Source organism: Magnolia sinica, chromosome 17, assembly GCF_029962835.1.
Source record: "Magnolia sinica isolate HGM2019 chromosome 17, MsV1, whole genome shotgun sequence".
In the NCBI taxonomy this organism is placed as follows: Eukaryota; Viridiplantae; Streptophyta; class Magnoliopsida; order Magnoliales; family Magnoliaceae; genus Magnolia; species Magnolia sinica.
Genome location: NC_080589.1, coordinates 1,667,750 through 1,691,462, shown reverse-complemented (window position 1 = coordinate 1,691,462; position 23,713 = coordinate 1,667,750). Strand labels below are relative to the sequence as shown.

Here is a 23,713-nt window from a genome sequence, read left to right as displayed (position 1 = left end):
GTTGGATGGTCCAAATCTATAATGAGTGTGTACTCCATTCTACATGTAATGAAAAAAAAAAAAAAAAAACTCTCTGTGTATGTAAATGCTTCCATGGTAGACTAATTACATTTTGGCATGGAAAAGGACCCATAGCTTGAGTGGGCCCATCATTGCGTTAATGTAAAATCAACCCCGTCCATTAGGTATGTCACCCCATGTTAGATCAAGATCTCAAATTTCATTCCCATCCCTATTTCAGGTGCATCACATGATTAGAAACAGTGTATATGGAAAGGTTCACCCAATAAACTATTTCCATCAGTGTGGCTCACATGAATCATTTATGGACTTCATTTTTGAGACTCAGGCTTAATTTTGGTGTGATATCTAATGGCTGGAACGGATTTCATAGTTTCTTTACAATGGGCCCTGAAAAAAATCAAGAGCGGATGTCTCTCTCCTAATTGTTCCTGTTGGTGTGGCCCATCTGAACCACTGATTAGCCTAATTTCTTTGTTCTGAGCCTATCACTGGATTACACGTTTAATGGTCGGAGTGGATCTTACATACATTTAAGAGTGGGCCCATAAATAAACTGAGGTGGGAGTGCCTGTGGTACCTGTTCCCAAAATATTACCATTTGGCCTAATTTAAAGTTCTAATTAATGTTTATAATGCTGGCATAGAGGTGGCGTTGTTTATCCTCATAATGCCGATCCACGAGTGATTTAAACACAGCTTTGAAAAAGAGTGGCCCCTTCGGGTAGGCCGACTATGGTGTTAATTTTAAATCTACCCCGAACATCTGATGGGTCACCTCACTGTACACCTAGGGATCAAATTTCAGGCCCATCTATGCTTCAGGTGGACCACACAATGGGAAATAGTTGATAAAGAAGAGCTCACCCTCCAAACCATTTACGTTGGCGTGGCCTACGTGAAAGATGAATGGATCTGACTTTTGTCCCTGTATAAGTTCTCCTTAGTGGATCCTAACTGATGAATGGCTTAGATCTTAACAAATATGCCACTTTACATAACGATGACATGCATTCTAAAATCCCTCACTACAGGTGTATGCATTGTATCAGACGAGGAATTTTTTCATTAAATGCCCAGCTAGTTGGACCAAAACTCACTGTCCAACTAGTTGTGTGTGAGCATTTCTCTGGATATATTCCTTCATCCAGGTTTGACATTATCAACAGCAAATACACATTATGGAAACATTAGTGGGACCGGAGATTCAATCACCACTGTTCGGTATTTCTCCTGAGAATAGGATGTTCTTCATTTATGGACTCATTTCCTTGTAATGATATAGCAAAACAGATGGGACAACATGCATATAGAATACATCCATCAAGGTGGGCCCCACAATAAGGGCCAAACCATCTTGGGTGATGACTGAGATGATGATGAATGAATGAATGAATGAATGTCTCATTAATCATATCGAATATCATTAATTTCTGTGTGATTAGGCCATGCGGGTTGGCCTTTGCAGTATTGCTGGATTGCATTCCTGTTGGGTCTTAGGTTGGCATTCGAGCATTCATAAACATGCGTCGCTATGCTCTCTCTTGGATTGTGATTCTTAAACCATACTCTCAACATTATTCCATAAGCAGAAAGTGGTAGAGAAAAGGAATCAATTCATTGGTAAGTAGATTCTTCTTTCTTTACACATGGGTTTCTTTGGTAGAAATGAGTCACTTCTATCAGCTCATCTATCAAGCGACTGAAGAATTTAGACCTTTCATATGTTGGCCCAACGTACTTACAGATATAGTTTTGAATGGTAGGTGGGCCGACCCTATAAGAAAAGAGAGTAAAATAATCAAAGGATTGAAATACTTCATGAAAAAAATTTCAGAGGATCCTCACCATCCAGGACCATCCCAATCATATAAGTGGTCTCAAACCATCCAAACAGGAGACGGTTTCCACGAGTGTTTTTATAGTAGGCTAGGCTGGTCCATTCGTGGTCATTAACTCAGGCCTAGCTCGGCGAAAACACTGGCCCTACATTTGAATGGTCCAACCCTTGGGTCAAGTTTAGGGGTTCAACCTCTGGCCCCACAGTATCACCCCAGCCAGGCCAGCAGCTCAGCCCAATGCCACCCTACAAGTGGTTGAGCTAGTGGATGTAGATTGCCGGAAGTGGATTACCTGCAGAAGCTTTCCCGTCATAGGAAATTAGGTGTGGCCCATTGTGATGTTTGTGAGAAATTCACTTCATCCATTCTTTTTGCCGGATCATGTTAGGAGATGGTCCTAAAAATGACCCAAATCCGAAACTCAAGTGGGTTGCATGAAGGAAAAAGTGGCTAGGTAAATCCCTGCTGTTACAACCTCCTTCGGGTCCACCGTGATGTTTATATGCCATCTACACCGTTCAATGTGTGTGTTTCCATTAGAAACTTGAACCTAGGGAGCAATTGCATGTCTAATTGGGTTGGGATTGGAAACTCTTAAAATCAACCCGAGCAGACAAGATTTTTTTATTTTTTTTATTCCTTTTAAAAATAGGCTCAGTTTAAGGCTTATAGTAAAATGGACCTTATCCAGACCCAGACCCAGTCCAAACCTAACGGCGTGTTTGGATACCAGTGTAAAAATAAAATAAAATGGTAAGTGTTAAATGTTACAACTGTTTGAATGTCTTTCATTGATTTTTTTAGCATATCCACTCACACAGTCGCCACACAGGGCACTTAAACCTATGACTTCAATATTGAAACACAATGCAATCTAACACTGAGCCACGCTTCGAGTCTTGTTGAGTCCCTACTCATGGCTCAGTGCCAGGCTCTGTGAATTTCAATACTGAGATCATGGGTTTGAGTACTCATGTAATGCATCTCAGCTGGAATACGTTCTAACTCAATGGAACCATCCACCACATGGGACCTTAGGTGTGGATGATCCATCAAGTGGGCCCACCTTCAATGTGGATCATCCATTAAGTTGGGCCCACCAAAAGGAGTTGCAAGTTTTAATATAGTCTGATATTGCAAATATCTCATAGGAAAAGCTCAGTGCTCTTTTACCATAGTTCATCATGCTTCATTCAAATGGAGTCAGTATACAATTGTTCACAGCAGAAGAAAACTGCAAAACCCAGGTGTCAAGTGGAGTCATTACATCTTTACTATGGTGTACCTGTAAATACGTGGTAAATAAGTAATAATTATTTATTTGGGTAATTGCTAGCTGCAGCATTTCCAATGCCAACATTGACCCTATATTTTTTAAGGCTAAGATGGAGGGAAGGTGCAAAATAAAAGTAGACCCCACTGTGATGTATGTGGCTTATCCACAACCTCCATCTACTATCCCGGCTTAATTTAGGGCATGAGCTTAAAAATGAGGTAGATTCAAAGCTCAATGTGGACCACACCTTAGGAAACAGTGGAAATCGGATGCCTATCATTCAAAATTTTTGGTAACCCCCTAAGAGTTTTGGATCAACATGATATTTGTGCTTTTCTCTTATCAATGTCTGTGTAACCTTATGAACAAGTTAGATGATAAATAAAATGTTGGCCTGATAAAAGAATTAGCTTTCAATAGTAGTGGACGTTGTAAAGCCAGTGATTCCTTTGCTGTGGGCAACTTCAGTTTTGGATGTACCTCTTTTTTATTTTTGGCTCACATCTCAAAATGTTTTGATGGGGATATATCACATATATCACAGTAGGGCCCACAAATCAAGCCAATATTTTTAGATCAATTTCAAGGAAAAATACTTTTAAATTTTCAAACATGGTCAAATAATAATAATTACCTATATACAACCTGATTACAAAGGATATGAAAAATCGAACAACCTTTAGAAAATTAGTAAACTAAAGAGAGCGTTTGGATGGCATCTAAGTAAATGTTGTTTTTCTCCTTTAGGTACAAAGTAAACAAGGCATTTTTATTTAGAAAGCAATATTTTGGATGGAAGTTATTTGATACTCTCATGAAGCATAAGAGTTTATACACAAGCACTCAAAAATTGAATGTGGCATAAATGAACTCAAATTAAACCATCTAATTTGCGGGGTCCATTGTACAACTGTTTGTGAGCTTAGCTTGCCTTGGGCAAGGCTTTGGCTGAAATAAGAGCCCAAGGGCCAAACAAACCTAAAATTCAAACTCATTTATTAACCAGGTAAGCTTGGGCTTTGTCTTAGACTGCATCAGCCCTACTTGAACTCAACCCATCCAAGCTCATTTAAGGTTCTAAGGGTAATTTTGTCAATATCAAGTTTGAATGGGCAGGACTAAGGAGCAACAACCTACATCTTGCACAAAAAGATGGTGGTTGGTGTTGGAAAATTTGTTGAATTAAATAGACTATTAAAATCGAGAACCAAAAAAGAAAAATAAAATTTTGAGAAAGAAGAACTCATTGAATTGAGTCGAAGCGTGACTAAGTCACTCGGCTTGAAATCGAATTTACTTTCCTTGGACAGCGTCCCAAGTGCAACAGGTTTCCAGAGTAATTGACCTCCAGGATACAACGACTATGACCCGGTCCCAGTGGTGCAATCACTGTACACGGGCTCAAACCACTTGCAGTTTAATCCGAAAGTGCTGAGTTGACTCAGCAGTGAACTTAGTAAAATTCTTAAAATCGTATCAGAGAGAGTTTTATAAGAGAGATAATAATTTCGTTTTTCGAAACTGGAATCGGAAGTCTTTATATAGACTCCGAAGTGGTGCATAAGCACCCTTTACAAAAGGTTAGATCCGTTGGGTTTAAACCCAACAGGGGCGACCAACCTTCCGTCCCGTCGCGCACGAGCACGCGGACACGGATTCGGCTCGGCACGGCACAGTTCAGCTCAGCACGCACGCGCGTGTGGTCAATGGCATAGATTAGAGCTATTGGCATAGCCCCCCATAGGACCAAATTCACATGTCCCCTGAAAGGGGCTCAAACCCTATGCAAAAAGACTATCTTATATACAAGATAATTTACTTTGTCAAATCCGATGTGAGACAAAACCCACAATACAAAAGAACTATAACTTTTCAAATATGGAGAGAAATTACCGAAATTTTGAAAATTCAAATTTTTTAATATTATTTTAAAACAAAATATAATAGTTGGGATTGTGTTGGACTTCCATCTAAGCCATGCATAATTATCATGAGCCAAATCTCCAGCGTATTTGTTTTAGTCCATCAGAGGCTCAAGATAGATTTAGGCCTTTTACTTTGCAAGCTGGGCTTGACTGAACTCTACCTAACCTAAAATTGGCCCTAAGCCAGGTTATGGGTCAAGTTCAATCCAAGCTACGGTTAGCCCAAGCTCGGCCTTTTTTTTTTTTTTAATTTTTTTAGCATGTTAGTAGACACCATTGTTAGTACACACACTCCATGTTAGCCACCCCCACTAGGGTTCGATACCAAGACCTCAAGTGTTGAAATGAAGTATCTCCACTCAGTCAGCCAGTTGAGCTATGGATCTGGGTGTCGTGACCTATTTAATAAATGAAAGATGACTTTTGCATCTAATGCAATATAAGATGACTTCCATTTAATTCAATATAAGTTATTATTTGGCATAGACCATTTGGGTCTTGGATCTGCCTTTCTTCTTGTTTTTGGCTATAATAAAATAGATAAATATAGATAGATAGATATATCACGGTGGCTCTTATATAGATCTGTCCATTTCCGATTAGAGATGGGCGGAGGTAGGACCCAATCCACTTTTTAATAAAAAGGTTGAGAAATTTTCAATCCAATGTGACCTTATACAGTGGGTCAAGCCCATACAAATGATGGGCCCCACATAGTCGGGTCACCAGGAATGACCGAGTCTCCAGGCAATAGGCGACCCATTCCATCACACTCTCGATGATTGAAGTATTTAGTGGCTCATGTTCAATGCTCATAGATGAATAAAAAGTAATGGTCAGGATCGTCCATCAATCTTTAGAATCTTCAACGATTACGATTGATTGTCACTCCTGCAACCTCAATTCATTCTCTCATCCGCGAATCGTGCAAGGCAGACGGCTGGGATGTAAGGACGCGGGTTTTGCAAAGTGGGATGCTAGTTTGGGCCCACAGTGATGTTTTTGATAAATCCACACTGTCCATCCGTTTTTCTAGATCATTTCAACACATGAGACAAAAAATGGGGTGGATCCAAAAATTGAGTGTGCCACACGAGAGTAAACAGTAGGATTCAGTCAATACCGTTGAAACATTCATGCGGCCACAAAAGCTTCTTATCTCTTCATCTCATCCCAGTGGGAAATACCTTATAAACGGTTTGGATGGTGTATAAACATTAAGGTGGAGCCCAAGAAGGTTTCAACGGTAGAAAACTCTTTCTACCGTTTTGCCTCTAATATGCCCCACTAAAGTTTTATATTTGCCTCATTTTTGGTCACATGTATTATAATAATCTCTTAAAACAGATGGACGGAGTGGATTTCTTCATAATATCACAGTGGACCCCACATAGCGTCTCAGCGTTGGAACTTCGTGCGAAAGGCTTTCGCAGGAAACCCACGTCCGGATGTAACGGGAGGATATACCTCGCGAATATTATTTACGAGTGTTATTTGATATACTCGTAAGAGTACGAAAGTTCATATGCATCCACAAAAATATTATACAAATATAGTAGATATAACAAAATATAAACCGTTCATATAGTAATCTGCTAAAAATATATCTTGATAAATACTAATATTTTATTAATTGACATCTGATTTGTTGTATTTAGACCATTTATTATTTTAAATTTTAACCAACCATTTTCTGTCCTTCAATCGGCCATTTAAAATATTATTAAATATAAATTAATAAACAAATTATCTATCTGGATTTGGATCGATCGTTTGAGTGGTCTATTTTGAGAATATTATATTCTAGATATATCAGATACGGATGCACGTGTATATATTATCATAATCTCTCATCGTATCAAATATTTTTTTATCACAGAGCATTCCCGGCTACAGTCCACAGATGCTGTTCTAAAAATAGAAAGTTTCTTTATTCGGATTCTGTCATACCTTTACACGTCATCATGCTCTTTACGTTAAATCACTTTTACTTTCCATTTATGCCCTTAGCAAATTATAAATCACAAAAATACCCTTAATGGTTGCGGATCCACGCACCTTAGATGCACTGATATTCTAGTGCTTCCAGATTGTTTTCTATATTTTTCGACAATCCACACCGTCCGTATGATACGGCCTACTTCGATGGATGATTTAAATGAATTATCATTGGTGGGACGATGGAAAGAGTCTGATATATGGCGTGTAAAATGGACGGTTAAACGATCCACATGATTAAAAAAATATTTGTATTTAGAATGTTAAAATTTGAATTATTAATCACTCACCAGTTAGTGATGGGACTCGACAGACCAATGGTTTGGATTAACAAGAAGTGGACCCACTTGCCTGAATTGAAAAGCCAAAGTATGTTGCACAAAACATCGGCATGCGCGTACCGTATGATTCTATTAATGTATAGTGCCGACTGTTGTAGATGAGAATTTCGTCTGACCAGCTTACGTGGGGCCCACCTTCATTTTTATATGAAATCTAAACCGTCCATCATGATGTAACTGTTATGATAATTGGATGTGTTTCAAATCAGATTGATCTGATTATCAATTGGGCCATATCAAAGAAAAGAATAGGAAACGACCGAGAAACCTGTAAATTCAGTTGTTGTAAATATGATGACTATATGATGTAATTTTAGGGAATTTAAATTTTAATGGTGGTTATTACCATATGAACGGTATGGATTTAATACATACACTACGGTGGACCCCACATGCAGCTAGCTACACCAAAATTTCCTCTACAAGAACGGTAGAGGAACCTACCTCTCCCTGATAGATAGAAGGGTATTCTCGTCCTTCAAAAAATTCCGTCGGATCGTGCAGAATTCTCTCGCAACGTGGGCAAGGACGTGGCATAAACTGTCTGAATCACAGCCGTCCAATCCTCAGTGAAAAGATCCAACGGCCTCTGCTCTTCCCAAACGCGTGTCTGGAGCGTCGAAGCATGAGGCGGAGTGTGGCAAACCGAAAACCGTCACGAGTCTCCAGGCGCCAAACCATTCAATAGGTCCACGTCATCTCTACCCTAGCATGAGCCAATAAGAATCTGCCACGTGTCAATACGGTTGGTCCTTCCTCCTCCTTTCCTCCAGCTTCCTTCATAAGACCGCTGCAGAAGAGGAAACCTTCGTTACTGCATCTCTCTTCGTCCGATTTCCGGCGTCAGATTCGGGCAATGGAGGTCTCCGGCATCGCTTTCCGGCCACTTGCCTGCGTTTCCGGCGCCGGATCTCGGCCTGACTTCGAAACTCACTTCAGAGAACCCTCTCTTTCCGGCCTATCCATCACCGGAAACCGGCTCTCCGGCAAGCTGTCTCTCACGAGCGGTTCTCGAGATTCTAAAGTTTCCATACGGTCGAGGAAATTCTATGGCGGTTCCGAATTCTCCAACGACGGGCACTTGTGTTATTATGCCGTCTCGCCGAAGTGCGGCGGGAAGAAGAAGGAGAAGAATCCAGAAGCAGCAATGATAAAGAAGAGGCTGAAATTGGTTAAAGGGCTGTCGAGGGATTTGTCGGCTTTTTCCGGGATGGGTTTTGGCCTCGAAACCGGCGAGAGTCTTATCGGAGAAGTCAAGGGAAAGACAATCTCGGTAAGATTCTGCTTTTTCTGAGATGGGCTTTTCATTAATTCTGTGAATTATGGAATGAAAAGGGTTTTCTGTCTAATCGACCGTTTTTCAAAACCATCTTCGGATTGGATTGGTTTGATTGAATTTTCATTTGCTCAATGTCTTTTGGATTAGGTTTTTTATGTGGGTTTTGATTAGATCTGCAAGTATTTGTGTTTCTTTCTCTTTCTCTTTTATAACTTGGTTTTGTTTTAAAATTAAATAAAAAACTAATTTCATAAATTGTTCATCACATGAAATTTTATCCAAGTATCAAATATGTATGAACGGATTAATAAAGAGAATTGAATTTGTAGCAGATCCAAACGAAATTGAAATAAATTGATAAAACATCTGTAAACACAATTTCTTAAGACCAAATAGTCAGGCGGAAAAAGGGGAAGAGCTCTCTGTTCCTGGTTCTCCTGTAGCTGTAGCTGGATCACCAGAACCACAAGAATCCTTGGATTACAAAAAAGGGTCTGGATGGGTGGGCCTGTAGGATCCAACAGTCTACACGATCTTGGGACCTTCACAAAAGCTGAAGATGGATGGTGCACATCTAGTGATCCGTTTAACCACTACAAGAGTAGAGAGATCTGATCACCCCTTTGATTCTACGGTTAGGATGGTCCTGAATTTTGGTCAATGTCTTGGATCGTATAAGATCGGGTTAAATTGACAGATTGCATATAAAACTCACTTTCCTCCTATTTTCTCTTTCGACTTAAAAACTATTGGATGCCGTCTACTAGGGATCCCATCCTATTTAAAGGGAAGGGTCGAGGAGTTTGGATGAGGCTTGCACCCGAGAGAAAGAAAGAATAATTGCATACAAAGGAAACTTGCATGGGACCCACCCACTAATGATTGCTTACAAGTGGCCCCACATACCCATGTCCAACAATTTTGAGATCTTGAGAAGAGTCAGTCAATACGGTCAAAGTTGTAAGATGTGTTGTGTTCAGGGTTGAGTGCATGCCTAGCTGTAGCTAGTTGAGTTTGAATTTGTTTGAGTTCGAAGTGGGCATAGCTAATCCCTCTCCTGGCGCAAGAGACAAATCTTAGTCAATTCGGTTGTGAGGGCTTTATCATTCCTTTTTGGTCCGTTTGGTCCTACAACCTGGGTTGAAATTCCAATAAAAGTAACATAATCTCGAATTTTGATTAGTGGGTGTGATTGGTTTTTAATTATATGTTGGATTTTTAAATCTGTTAATTCTCTTACAGTAGTGGATTGAATTCATTTTTGTTTCGGTGATTTTTTCTAATTTAAGATGTTTTATGATTAGGATTGATGAAACTGAAATAATTTGACCAGCACAAAATCTGCAAATTCTCAATTTTGGTAAAGAATTCTCAGCAGTGGTTTGGGGGGGTGGGGGGCGAACAAATCTTGCAAGGACTTCTTTTTTCTTTGGAATGCTTTAATTCTCTGGCTAGTCCAAGTAAATTTCCTGTAGTTTGGATTACAGAATAGTTCTACCATTTGGGATATGCATTTCTGTTTTTAATTTCTGTTTTTTTTTTTCAAATTCAAACTTTTGGGGAAGTTCTTGGGTTTAGTTTGTGCTAGACTTGTAGATTGTATTTGTTCACTCGTCAACTTGAAGATCTTAACTGAGATCTTCGAAGCCGAACCTCATTTATGGTTGTTGCAATGGTCCTTGAATTTTCTGTGTTGATCTTTTTAATTCCACCCATTAGATAGTGATGCTGAAAACTGTATAATGATTTTCAGAAGTTCTTGGGTTTAGTTTGGGCTAGACTTCTCGTCAACTTGAAGATCTTAACTGAGAGCTTCGAAGCCGAACCTCATATATCGATGTTGCAATGGTCCTCGAATTTTCTGTGTTGATCTTTTTAATTCCACCCATTAGATAGTGATGCTGAAAACTGTATAATGATTTTCAGAAGTGATTTGGTGCCTCTAGAGACATGAAATTTCGTTCTTCCACACTGCCCATTTGTATTTGTTAATTAAAAAAGGAGCATTGGCTTGAATTTGTGGGTGAAAAGAGGAGCAATGATTGGAGCCATTTAAGCTGAATTGTTTGTGCTTTTATATGCAGGAAGCAGCAGAAGTTCTACTGGCACAGTTGCAACAGCTTCGATCAGAAGAGAAGGAGATGAAGAGAAAGAGGAAAGAAGAGAAGGCTGCAATGAAAGCCGCTCGGATGAAAGCCATGGCTGGTAAAGAAGACACCTCAAGCTCTTCCTCCGAATCAAGCGACAGCGAGTGCGGAGAGGTGGTTGACATGAGCCGCCTCAGAAGCGGGGTTCTCACAGAAGCCAACATAGACAAACCTCAAGCAATTCAGGCAGAAGCATCAATAACTGTTCCAAACGTATTGATTCAAGAACATAAAACTGCAATGAAGGACACAGTCGAAAATAGCAGTCTGTCAGCCCGTGGGCACAAATGCGGTACTAGTTTTAGCAGTGCGAATGGCGTAGCAGTTGGGACATCAGCTGAAAGGATTGAGGTTTGTATGGGGGGAAAGTGCAAGAAATCAGGAGCAGTAGTGCTGTTGGAGGAATTCGAGAGAAAGGTTGGGATCGAAGGTGCTGTTGTCGGGTGCAAGTGCATGGGCAAGTGCAGGGACGGCCCAAACGTGAGGGTCCTCAATTGCTGTAATGATAGTGTTATCGGCAAGGGGGAGGATGCCATTAGGCCAGCAACCAATCCTCTATGCATCGGCGTTGGTTTAGACAATGTGGACGCAATTGTGGCTAATTTCTTTGGGGACAAGAAGGATGTGGGTCTGGTGGCTGCTTGAGAATGCTCTTGCCTTAGCTATTGCTCCTTTCCAAGATTGTACTCTTTAAGCTTGAAAGCTTGATTTCAATGGAAGATGTAGATTTGGTAGCACTTTCAGAGGAGTTCTCTGATAATATTTAGCAGTTTGGGAGTTTAGATATAAGCTCATGTAAATACTCATGTAGATTTAACCGGTGCTTGTCGATGATTTCCCTTCAAATGCAGATAGAATTAATTTTGATATGAATAATCTCATGAATTTTATAGCAAATATTGTTTATCTCTCTGTAATTAGGCAATTTTTTGACGTTTGATGGGCCACCGGATTGCATCTTACTCGGGTCTTATGGAGTGTTTGTTGGTGATTTCACTTTGGATTTATATAGATTTTTAGTTCTAAGCCTCCGAAAATTGGAGATGGTGGAAAAAGTGGAGATATGCCTATGAAGTTTTATGTGATTATCGTGTTCCAATCAAACTGGCGAGGAAATTTTATACGATGGACCTAAGACCAGCCATACTTTATGGGACATAATGATGGGTGGCTAAAAACATCCATACTTCTTTGAGACGGAACGTTGTGCTGTTAAAGAAAAACATGTTCTAGGAGTGTAGTTGAAATAAGGGTATTGGAAACAGATGAGTAAAAAGATGGACGGAAATAGAACTGAGATCATTCGAGTGAACTGGAGAAGTGGACTAAGATTGTTTGATTATGTAAAATGGGAGTGGATTAAGTGTGGCCCCAGCCTCACTTAAGAGGGTATGGCCCTTATCGTGGGGCCCACTTTGATTTATGTATTCTACATTCACACTGTCCATGCCTTTTTCCATATCATTTTAGGGCATGAGCCCAAAACTGAAGCAGATCCAACTCTCAGGTGGACCATATTCCTTCATCCAAGTTTATGAGACATTATGAATAGATTAGATAGCAAATAAACATTATGGAAACATTAGTGGCTAGGGGAAGTTTTTAATGTTAGGGAGTTCAATCACCACTGTTTTCTATTTCACCTGATAATAGGATGCTCTTCATTTTTGGACTCATGTCCTTATAATGATCTGGCAAAACAGAGGGGACAACATGGATATAAAATACATTCATCAATGTGGGCCTCACAATAAGGGCCATACCATCTTGAGTGATGGCTTAGATGATGATGATGAATGAATGAATATCTCATGAACCATATCGAATATTGTTAATTTCTGCATGATTAAGCGATACCAGATGCCTTTGAAGTATTGCTGGATTGCATTCCAGTTGGGTCTTAGGTTGGCATTCAAGCATTCATAAACATGCGTCGCTATTCTCTCATGGATTGTGATTCTTAAATCATACTCTCAACATTATTCCAAAAGCACAAAGTGGTAGAGAAAAAGAATCAATTCATTGGGAAGTTGATTCTTCCTTCTTTACACATGGGTTTCTTTGGTAGAAATAAGTCTCTTCAAATAGATTCATTGCTTCATACCAGAGTAACTCTTCTTTTTCTTTTTCTTTTTTTTTTTTTCTTTTTTTTTAAAGCTTAAGCCTCTTATTATTATTATTATTATTATTAATTTATTTCTTTCAAACTTTGCCATGAGTGAGTAATAAGAAATTTAATGATTAAGGATAGCAACTCTAGCCATAACATAATTAAGCTCTCTCTTTCTAGAGTAACCATGGCAAATCCTGACCATCCATCAATGGTCTTCGACATTCATTGTGAAATGCATTGAAGATTTGAAGTAATAGTTATTAGAATTGTTTGAGCAATCTGTAGGAAGGCCCAAGAGATGGATTGTTCATTTTTGTTCTGTGGGTCCAACGCACCGTTTCTTCTCTAGACTTATTGGCGCACAGCCGGACCCACTTCCACAAATGCTCTGTATTGGTTGATAAACCAGACAACTATGAAGGATGGTTCACCAACTTGGGTCATTTCAGGCTAATCAGATGGTTTTCAGGTGAGACCATGAATAGAATGCTCACCATCTTGCGTTAGTGGGCTCCCCTTTCGCATGACAAACGGTAGCGATTTCGTTTTAGTTTTGCTTTGATCTTGTGTGTGAGAGAGAGAGGGAGAGCCATGAGATGTGGTAACTTGAAAAGTGTGTTAGGCGTTGCTGAGTGAGCTTTCTAAGTTGCTGTTTGGGCAGCATCAGATTCAAATTGAAAGAAATTGAGATTGGAATTTGGATTTTTTTTTATTTTTTATTTTTTTAAATTTAAATTTAAGCATACTCATTCCACCTTTGGGGAAGATCCCACACGCAACTTGTTGCAGATGGAAAATTCGTGCAACTAGCTAGCTACATGTGGGGCCCCACCATAATGTATATATGATATCCAATTCATCCAGCAATGGTTGCCCCATCATGGAAAAAGGATGGCTGGATATTATGCTGACCCAAGTGTCATGTAGGCCACATGATCGAAAATATCGGACAACTGCCAAAAACCGCGACATTCGCGGGATAGCCTACTTGATGGTTGGATAGGTATGATTATTGGAGCATCTATTTTCATTATGGGGCAACCATGTGAGGTTGGTTGGATGCCATGCATACACCATGGTGAGCCCCACACCATCTTCTGTAGGGTCCACCCTAATGTCTGTCTCTGTACAGAAGTTGAGCTAGACCAGATAAGGACACGTCTCCTAAAAATAAGGCAGATTCAAAACTCGAGTAAGCCACGCTACAAGAAAAAGTGAGATGGGGTATCCTACTGATGAAACCTTCTTTGGGCCCAGCTAAGTTTCGTATCAGTCTGATATTTGTGTTTGCCCTTCATCGGATTGGATGGCATATAAACACCAGGTGGGCCCAGGAATGTTTGAATGGTGGGAACTATTTCCTATGGTGTGGCCCATTTGAGGGTTGGATGTGGATGATTTTTGTCCTCACGTCCTAACATGATCTGCATTAAATGATGGACAGAGTGGATTTCACACAGACATATTTGTGGGCCCCACGTAGCTTTTTGTTACACGGGCTCCCTACAAGTGTGTAGAAATTTGCTTACCCCTGCAATAGCTACTCGCAGGAGAAGATATCAAATCCAACCCTTCTTAGCACGTGTGTTGAGGACCAATCAGAAAAATCCCTCGGTGGATTCCATGTTCCCAAATTCAGGCCCGTCCAGTCATCATCAGATGGACCAAACGTGCACAATTAATGTGAACGCGGATCAATTTTCCTTCAACCGTCCATTTCCTTCATACACACGTGGCCCCTCTGAAGACCGGGATTGATCGCCTTCTCTTCCACTGCAGACGCACGATGGGCCCACCTGATGAAGGAGCCTGTCACACGCATGCTCCACATTGGCACGTGTGGGAGAGAATCGAGTAGGATTAGAAATCCTACTCCCACGAGCGGCCATAGCATTTTCTCCTCTCCTAAAAAGCCGGCAGTGTCTTTCAGCCACAGCTCTCTCCCTCCTTCTCCTTCTTCTTCTCAAGAAACAGACAGAAAGAAAAACAGAAAATGATCGAAGCTTCTGTGTATATACCAGGTATGAGAAACGAGCTGAAATTGGTTCAAAACCCCAAATCGTTTCTTTTCCTGAATTGGGTCTCAATCGAAATCCCTTCCTGCATTGAATAACCGGCCATTTCAGGCCAATTCAATCGGTATTCCTTTTTCCGGTTTGAATTGAATATTTGTTTACGCAGATTCTCATTGGAAGTTCTCTTATTTGAATTGGGTTTCGATTGAAACTCGGTTCTATATATTCAAGAAGTCGATATTCAAAATTTGAAAATGTTCCATCATTGAAGAGATGTCTATTTCAGCCCAATTCGATCCGTACCCCCGTTTCTGGTGTGAGCTGAATATTCTTTTACGCAGATTCTCATCAGAAATTTGTCTATTTGAATTGGGTTTCAATCGAAATTGGGTTGTATTTATTCAAGAAGTTGATACTCGAAATTGAGAATACACTCCGTTGCAGGAACAGCAATTTCAGACCAATTTGATTAGTACTCCCTTTTCCAGTATGAACAGAATCTTGTTTTATGCATATTCTCATTGGAAATCTGTTTATTTGAATTGGGTTTCAATCGAAATTCTGTTGTATTTATTCAACATTTTGCTACTTGAAATCAAGAATATGTTCCATCATTGAAGGAACGGCCATTTCAGCCCAATTCAATTGTTAATTCCTTTTCAAGTGTGACCTGGATTTTCTTTTAGGCAGATTCTCATTAGAAATCTGTTTCCTGAATTGGGTTTTGTTCGGAACTCTATTATATTTAGTCAGGAAATTGGTAGTTGAAATCGATAATTTGTTGGTTTTTACGTTTTTCTTATCGATTTTTGGGCTCTCGTTTGATGACAAAAATATATTTAATTTACAGAGCATTTGGCCAGGCTTGAAAAACCTCGACACGAATGCTTTCTGTCCATATCATGAATGGCACATTTTCTTCTGCGAGTTGAAATGACACAACTGTCAAGTTGGAGTGCCTTTTTTTTCTTTTTTTCTTTTTTTCTTTTTTTCTTTTTTGGTCACCTTCAAGTACAAGAACCCTATGCCATCCAAACAGCCTTATTTTCAGATTCTAATTTGGAGAAATGCTGTTTCCAGGCAAATCGATAACTATTAATTTTGTCCCCATTCACATCTAAATGGATTTTAACGAAAATCTATATCTTTTTAAATTTGCGTTTCGACTATAAAGATTATCTATTTGGGTTTTCAGTTAGTTTCTTGACAGTAAGCTGCTGATTAATTCCTTTTGTATTATCTGCAGATTGAAAGGATTAGGTTAAATCCTCAAAACCCATCTTCAGGAAGTGGGCTTTCCATTAAAACCTGTTTATATTTCTTAGAAGTGGCGATCTTCTGTTATACGTATGCTCTCAGCTCCTATTTGGGTTTAACTCAAATCCACGTCTCTGAATTCAGTTCCAATGTTTTTTGGAAAAAAAATTTGGTTGATTTATTAGCCAAAATTCGATGGCTACTTCACCCCCACCACCGAACACTCGTGCGTCTTGTTCAGACAGAAGACCTTCATTTTCTTCCCCAGTAACAACCGGATTTTCCCCGCAGAGATCCCCACAAGACTCACGCCTTTCACCAGCTAATGGCATCAAAACCAGAAGTCCAATTCCTCACTTCATTATTCCTCCCCGTCCATCACCCACTCCTCAATTCAGTACTCCCCCAGGTCTGCCTCCAGCTCCTCAATTCAATACTCCCCCTGGTCCACCTCCAGTTCCTCAATTCAATACTCCCCCTGGTCCGTCTCCAGTTCCTCAATTCAATACTCCCCCTGGTCTGTCTCCAGTTCCTCAATTCAGTACTCCACCCCGTCTGTCTCCTCTTCCTCAATTCAATACTCCCCCAGGTCCGCCTGTCTTTTCCTCACCACTCAAGCCAGCAGCAGTGCCTTTTCGGACACCTGCATCACCTGAGCCAGTTTCCTTTTCTTCCTCTAGTTTGCCGTTGCCAACATCTTCTCTTCTACCTCATTCGAATGGGTCAGCCGGGTCGTGGTCACACGCCTCTTCTTCTACAGCCGAGTCAACGATCAATGGGGCATCACCGTATGTCCTATTCTCTGCTCACAAGGTACTGTCTTCGTATCCCTGTGGCTACATTTTCTATTATCTTATACTTCTACAATCTTAGACTTTATGTAATATCACTTGGCTTAGACTTGTATTGGAATTCATTTGTCCTGAACTCTCTCTCTCTCTCTCTCTCTCTCTCTCTCTCTCTCTCTCTCTCTCTATATATATATATATATATATATATATATATATATATATATAGGGAAATGGTACTATGATGTCTACCTCATGGGAAGTTCCCATGAGGTCGAGCTGTGTGGGCCCCACTGTGATGTGTGTCGAACATCAACACCGTGAATTTGATGGGTCCCCTTTAGTTTATGGTTATTCCAAAAATCAGTCATATAAGGAACTCAGGTCGGCCATACCTTCTAAAACCATGTGAAGACATGCCTAAAACATATAAAAGTACTTTGTGGGGCCCACCTGAGTTTTGGATGTGGCTGAAACTTGGTCTGATCCCTCATTCAAGTGGGAGACACACAATGGATGGTCTAGATTTATGAACCACATCTCAGTGGGCCCAATAAATGATTATGAATGTTTTAATGGGAGGATAACCCCTCTCAACTGTTGCATGTGGTGTGGCCCACCCAAGTCATGGATTGACTTGATTTTTAAGCTTGTGGCCCACCATGGAATGGTGTATCTGACTAATGGGGTAGATGTTTGACACATCACGGTGGGGCCCACACAGCTTGACCTCATGGGAACTTCCCATGAGGTCGACCTCATAGTACCATTTCCCGCACACGCGCGCGCGCACACACACACACATATATATAGAGAGAGAGATTGATAGATAGAGAGCTCTCCTGGGAACCGGTTCTCATTAGAACTTCTTGAGAACTTGTGACACGTGATGTGGGCACAAAATCCAGATGGTCCACTAAATGAGTTACCTCATGAAACCCCCAGGGCTAACTTTATGGCCTAATCGAAAAATCATAACTTTTTGTGCACCTCAGATGTCCTACACATGACATACTGGCATGTAAGAGGGTTGTATGTTAAGCTAACCTACAACCAGTTTAGTGATCACAGAAAACCTATATTTTTTAGTTTTATTTATTTAATGACTATAACAATAAAAATGTATTCTTATTGCTGTTTCATTTACAGGTCTTGAAACAGAAAAGGCTAGCAAATATCTCGAGCTTGGGATTTGGTGCATTGGTTTCTCCCGGTAGGGAGATTGCACCAGGTCCTCAAATAGTACAGTGTGACCCACATCGTTGCGAAAACTGCGGAGCTTATTCAAATCTATATTGTAGTATTATTCTTGCCTCAGGGAAGTGGCAGTGTGTAATTTGCAAAAACCTAAATGGGTGTGAAGAACAATATGTAGCGGCTAGCAGGGAAGACCTTGGAAACTGGCCGGAACTCTCATCCCCAATGGTTGATTATGTTCAGCCTGGAAGCATACGTTCTGGGTTTGTTCCAGTATCCGAGTCAAGAATGTCTGCACCCATTTTTCTGGTTATAGATGAGTGCTTGGATGAAGCCCACCTTCAGCATCTCCAGAGCTCCTTGCATGCTTTTGTTGATTCCCTCTCCCCAAGTACAAGAATCGGAATCATTTCATATGGTCGGACCGTATCGGTTTATGACTTCACACAGGGATCTCTGGCATCTGCAGATGTGCTTCCGGGCAACAGATCACCAACTCAAGAGTCATTGAATGCGTTGATTTATGGGGCTGGTGTTTACTTGGCACCTATTCATGCATCGCTTCCTGTTGCACACACTATATTCTCATCTATGAGTCCCTACAAACTGAAGTTGCCTGAAGCATCAAGGGACCGATGCATTGGTACGGCAGTGGAGGTCGCACTTGCCATAATTCAAGGGCCCTCAGCAGAAATGGGTTGTGGGGTGGTTAAAAGGTCAGGGGGTAATTGCAGAATCCTGGTATGTGCTGGTGGTCCAAATACGTATGGTCCTGGATCAGTTTCCCATTCATTTGTTCATCCCAACTATCCATATATGGAGAAAACAGCACTGAATTATATGGAACGCGTTGGTCATGAGGCTCATCGGCACAACACAGTGGTCGATATTCTATGCGCTGGAACGTGTCCGGTAAGAGTTCCTGTTTTGCAGCCTCTTGCAAAAGCTTCTGGCGGTGTGCTGGTTCTTCACGATGATTTTGGGGAGGCTTTTGGCATGAATTTGCAAAGGGCGTCTACAAGGGCAGCAGGTTCTCAAGGATTGCTTGAGATACGTTGCTCGGATGATATTCTTGTAACTCATGTCATAGGGCCATGTGTAGAGGCACCTTCAGATGCTTATGAAACTTTCAAAAATGACAATGCTACTTGCATTCAAATGCTAAGTGTTGAAGAAACTCAGAGCTTCACGCTGTTCATGGAAGCAAACGATGACATTAAGAGTGACCATATTTTCTTCCAGTTTGCAGTCCATTATTCGAATGTCCGCCAAGCCGACGTTTCTAGAGTGATTACTGTCAGGTTGCCAGCAATGGATAGCATATCATCCTATCTCGAGAGCATTCAAGATGAGGTGGCTGCAGTTCTCATTGCTAAGAAGACTGTCTTGCAAGCCAAAACTTCTTTGGATGCAGTAGATATGCGGCTAACCATAGACGAAAGGGTGAAGGATGTGGCTTCAAAATTTGGGCACAAACTACCGAAGTCAAAGCTCTATCAGTTCCCCAAGGAGCTTTCTTCGCTGCCAGAGAACTTGTTCCATCTTAGAAGGGGACCTCTTTTAGGAAGTATCATCGGTCATGAAGATGAAAGATGTGTCTTGAGAAATTTGTTCTTGCATGCACCATTCGATTTGTCGCTCCGGATGGTCGCACCTCGCTGCCTAATGCATCGTGAAGGAGGCACATTTGAGGAATTGCCGGCATATGATCTTGCCATGCAGTCTGATGTGGCAGTCGTGCTTGACCATGGAACGGATGTTTTCATTTGGTTGGTATGCTGTTCTGGGCCTCACTCGCACTAGATTTTTTGCTTTTTTTTTTCTTTTTTTTTTCTTTTTAAAGTTGTCTTTGGTTTATAACTTTTCTTGGTGATATTTTTGGCCTTTTTAGCAATAGAAATTTCTTTAGGGAATTGTTGTTTGCACCCACAATGATTGATACCTGCACCACCCGATAGTCTAACTTTGTACTTTTGAATTACCAGAAGTAGAAAGAATGAGGGCCAATAAGGGTAGTTGTTCCCTTCTCTTATTATCAGAACATCCATCTTAGGCATTTAGAGATCTTTTTTGTTTTTGTTTTTTTTTTTTTCCTTTACCGCCTGGTGAGTTGTAAATTCAAATAATAAGTGCTGATGCATCATAACATCCCAGGGCTCTCATCTCATCATGACCTGGTTTTTCATGCACGGAGACCTGATTTTTCTTGTGCCCCTACGAATCCATGCTTGACCTTTCACCAAAGTCTCGAAGTTTCTTGTATCTAAGGGCAGAGGGAGTAACCCCTTGCCTCGCTTCCGTCACTTTATTATTTAGGGTGGATGGGTGAAGTGTAGAATTTTTGGTTTCCCTAAAACAGCATTCATTCCGAATCCCGGTCCATTCATGCTTGATAGTGCCTTGGACGAATTTGACAAGATTTTCATTGCAAAGCCCTGGGCGTTTCTTGTTAAAAATCACCTTTCTTCCAATTTAGCTGTAGTTTATAATGGAGGAAATTTTAGAATTCCATTACAGATCAAGTTTACATCACCATCATCTTAGGGAACCCTTGGGTGCCACTTAAAAATGAGCTCATCTCATTTTAGTTAACATCAATTTCGTATTAGAGATCATAGTTTATAAAAATCGTTAGTTATGTTTTTAATCCTACCAAAAAAATTGATCTCTAATACATAACTACGATTAAATAGAATGAAATAAACTCATTTTTAAGTGGCACCCAAATCAGCCCTTCTGCCTTCTCCTTGTAATTTGGGGTAGGCTTTTAAATGGTAGATTGGCAAAAGTCTTATGATTGGCTGGCCCACCATTCATCATTCTTCCTCTTTTACTTGGGCTCTTGGAACCCGAGATGGCAGAGGGTCACATTTTCACCACCCTTTTCATAAAACAGATCTGCTTTTTTGGAATTTGGTTATATTTTCTTACTGCCCCTCGAGAATTTGCAGCTTTACCTTTTCATTCATCTTCCTCATAAATTATCTTGGCGATGCTCAATATAATTTTCTTTTAATGATTTCAGGGTGCTGAGCTTGCGACTCAAGAAGGGAGATGTGCGGCTGCTTTAGCAGCTTGTAGAACATTAGCAGAAGAGCTCACGGAGCATCGGTTTCCCGCTCCCCGGATCCTTGCATTCAAAGTTTGTTTTCTTCTGCCCATGTTTCTGTTCTTTTGAGTGTGGTCATAAGCCAGTTTCATTCTCAAAATGGTATTCACTTGTAATTCTTCTGCAGGAGGGAAGCTCTCAGGCTCGGTACTTCTCTTCTCGGCTAATACCTGCCCGCAAAGATCCTCCTTACAATCAGGTATCATGCATCCTCCTCTATCACATCTTCAGAGTCTTCGATAGTGACTATTTTAATTGGAATCGGTTTGGTTTGCATGAAAACGTAATGCTTTGATCGTAAAACCCTATAGGGTCCCTTTTATTGTGAGAGAAACCATAATTATTCGGGTTTTCCTGTAAATCTTGAAGGACTTGAATCCAAAAAGTCTAGTCCTAAATGTCTCACTCGGAAGAAGACAGGTACTAAAAACAAAATTGCTGTTCCCCTTCTGTTTCATTTCCCTCCCAAAAGGAAATGATCAAGGGTTATCTCCTATCCAATTGGATCGGGAGATGGTCTCAGCCGCCAAACAGTCTCTAAGAACTAAGACGATTTGCAGTAATGCAAACATGTGGCTTTGCTAACTGCAGGAAGCAAGATTCCCTCAGCTGCGATCATTGACGACAGAACGAAGGGCCAGGTTAAAGAGCAGCTTCCTTCACTCAGATGATTTTAGTTTCTGCGAGTGGATGCGTAGCCTGAAACTTGTGCCGCCCGAACCAGCCTAACGAGTGGAGGATGATGAAATTTTAACGGCTTTTTCTTTTCTTTTCTTTTCTTTTAAAATATATGAAGTCACAGCGGAATCAAGTGTACCATGTTTAGAATGTGTATAAATTCAAGCAAGCATGTTTTATGGAAGTACAGTTTTGATTTCTGAGACCCACCTGTAGATACCATGTCTTCCAATTTTTTGAGGTTCTGAATAAAATTGAAGAAAGCTTTCATTCCATGTTAAAACACACACCAGTTGGTTTCAAATTGCTTTCAGGATTTGCCACACCATTTTTCTGCGATGTTGTGTGATTAACTGGCTTCATCGTTTCTCAATTGGTATTATGGGGTTTTCAATTATCAAAAGTAGGCTGGTTGACGAGTGGGGCAGCGTGGTTTTTGGGTCAAGGCAATATCACAAGGCTCAGATCCCACATACATGGGGCATGGTGGCACGTGTGCCGTGATTGGCCTCTTCAATCCTTCAATCCTGCGTGAATATCTAATGTTTCGAGAAGTGATGGAAAGGCTTTCTTCCCTGTATCCACTCTGCAACACTTGTAGAATGTGCTTATTCTACCAAAGTTGTGGGTTGTGATATGGTATTGAACCTGTGTGATACAACGTTACCAGCTATGAAAGTGGGACACTTCAAAAAATCAAACTAATCCAGCCATACATGTGTATTTGGATGTTTTTGGGTAGTTGTCCATTGTTTTCTATTATTGTGAACTACTAATGCAAGGGCATTTTCACACCAAGCTCGAGTGGGGTTGCATGTGGGATGCAGGGGCACACTTGGGGTTGGCGGCCCCTGTGAAGCGGGTGGCTTGTGTGATGCAGTACCCATGTAATTTGGGGTTGGAGGATTTGGCTAAGGTTTTAACACATAAGATGTGGGGCCTGAGCTATGAGATAAATAGATTGATTCGCCATGTTCTAACAGTTCGAGCTTTTAAAGCAAGTGGTTAATTGTCATGCATCAATTTAGTATCAAAGTAGAAGGTCTCGTGATTAATGCAGATTTCAAGCCCTAATCAGTGGACATGGATTCCCCGGTGACCCTGTTTCATCCATGTTGCCAGCTCATTTTAAACCATAAGCCCAACATTGAAGCGCAACCAAAGCTCAAGTCGACCACACCACAGGGATCAGTGGGCTCAAAACTTCTCCAAGCCTGGGTTTGTGTGACCTTATGAACTATGACAAATAAACATCACTGCGAGCCTAGGAAGGTTTCAACGGTGGACATCCTTATCCCCACTGGTCCACTTTAGCAATGGATATGCTTCAATTTGGGGCTCAATGCCTAAAATGAGCTGGCAAACAGATGGACAGGGGCCCCACAGAGTCCTGCCACCACACAATCTGCGTCCCTAATCGGTGGCCACGTTTTGAAGGGTTAAGACATCTCTACTCTTGGGGATTCTTTGTTGCCCATCCACGTTGAGGCCCAGTATTTCAATGGTTTGGATCACTGAACCACGGCCCTCACGTGTACAAACTCAGAAGTGCCATCGGTGGTTTATACAAATGGTTCGCCCGATCAGTCTCATCCCACAATGCTTGGGGGGAGAGTTGTACGAAGATTGGAAGATTCTAGCATCTGAATATCTTCTCTTCTGCTGTTTGAATGTGGACCATTGGATTACTTCTTCTAAACAGTTTGTCGGTCTTCGATTATAGTATAG

The 23,713-nt window shown here is 40.8% G+C and overlaps 2 protein-coding genes across 5 annotated transcripts; both read left to right on the top strand.

Annotated features, from left to right (window-relative positions):
• The first annotated feature begins 8,192 nt into the window (after positions 1–8,192).
• Positions 8,193–11,695, top strand: LOC131231965 (diacylglycerol O-acyltransferase 3-like). Its single transcript, XM_058228391.1, has 2 exons — positions 8,193–8,675; positions 10,766–11,695. The coding sequence occupies exons 1-2, from the start codon at positions 8,259–8,261 to the stop codon at positions 11,471–11,473; spliced, it is 1,125 nt and encodes a 374-aa protein (XP_058084374.1). The 5' UTR covers positions 8,193–8,258; the 3' UTR covers positions 11,474–11,695.
• Positions 11,696–14,844: 3,149 nt separating this feature from the next.
• LOC131231309 (protein transport protein SEC23 A) lies at positions 14,845–22,258 on the top strand. Of its 4 annotated transcripts, XM_058227459.1 has the most exons (7): positions 14,861–14,962; positions 15,401–15,443; positions 16,203–17,026; positions 18,151–19,971; positions 21,224–21,340; positions 21,435–21,506; positions 21,899–22,258. In XM_058227459.1, the coding sequence occupies exons 3-7, from the start codon at positions 16,409–16,411 to the stop codon at positions 22,034–22,036; spliced, it is 2,766 nt and encodes a 921-aa protein (XP_058083442.1). In that variant the 5' UTR covers positions 14,861–14,962; positions 15,401–15,443; positions 16,203–16,408; the 3' UTR covers positions 22,037–22,258. The 4 variants fall into 4 exon arrangements, 3 of the variants coding, with proteins under 3 accessions (XP_058083443.1, XP_058083442.1, XP_058083444.1); XR_009164281.1 differs by lacking the exon at positions 21,899–22,258 and having other exon boundaries at positions 14,845–14,962; positions 18,151–19,967; XM_058227460.1 differs by lacking the exon at positions 15,401–15,443 and having other exon boundaries at positions 14,846–14,962.
• Positions 22,259–23,713: the final 1,455 nt, after the last annotated feature.

Coding starts and splice junctions, on each gene's coding strand:
- LOC131231965 (XM_058228391.1), top strand. CDS start 8,259: ATGGAGGTCTCCGGCATCGCTTTCCGGCCACTTGCCTGCGTTTCCGGC. Junction 8,676..10,765: donor TCAAGGGAAAGACAATCTCG/GTAAGATTCTGC, acceptor TTTTATATGCAG/GAAGCAGCAGAAGTTCTACT.
- LOC131231309 (XM_058227460.1), top strand. CDS start 16,409: ATGGCTACTTCACCCCCACCACCGAACACTCGTGCGTCTTGTTCAGAC. Junction 19,972..21,223: donor CGGATGTTTTCATTTGGTTG/GTATGCTGTTCT, acceptor TAATGATTTCAG/GGTGCTGAGCTTGCGACTCA. Junction 21,507..21,898: donor AAGATCCTCCTTACAATCAG/GTATCATGCATC, acceptor TGCTAACTGCAG/GAAGCAAGATTCCCTCAGCT.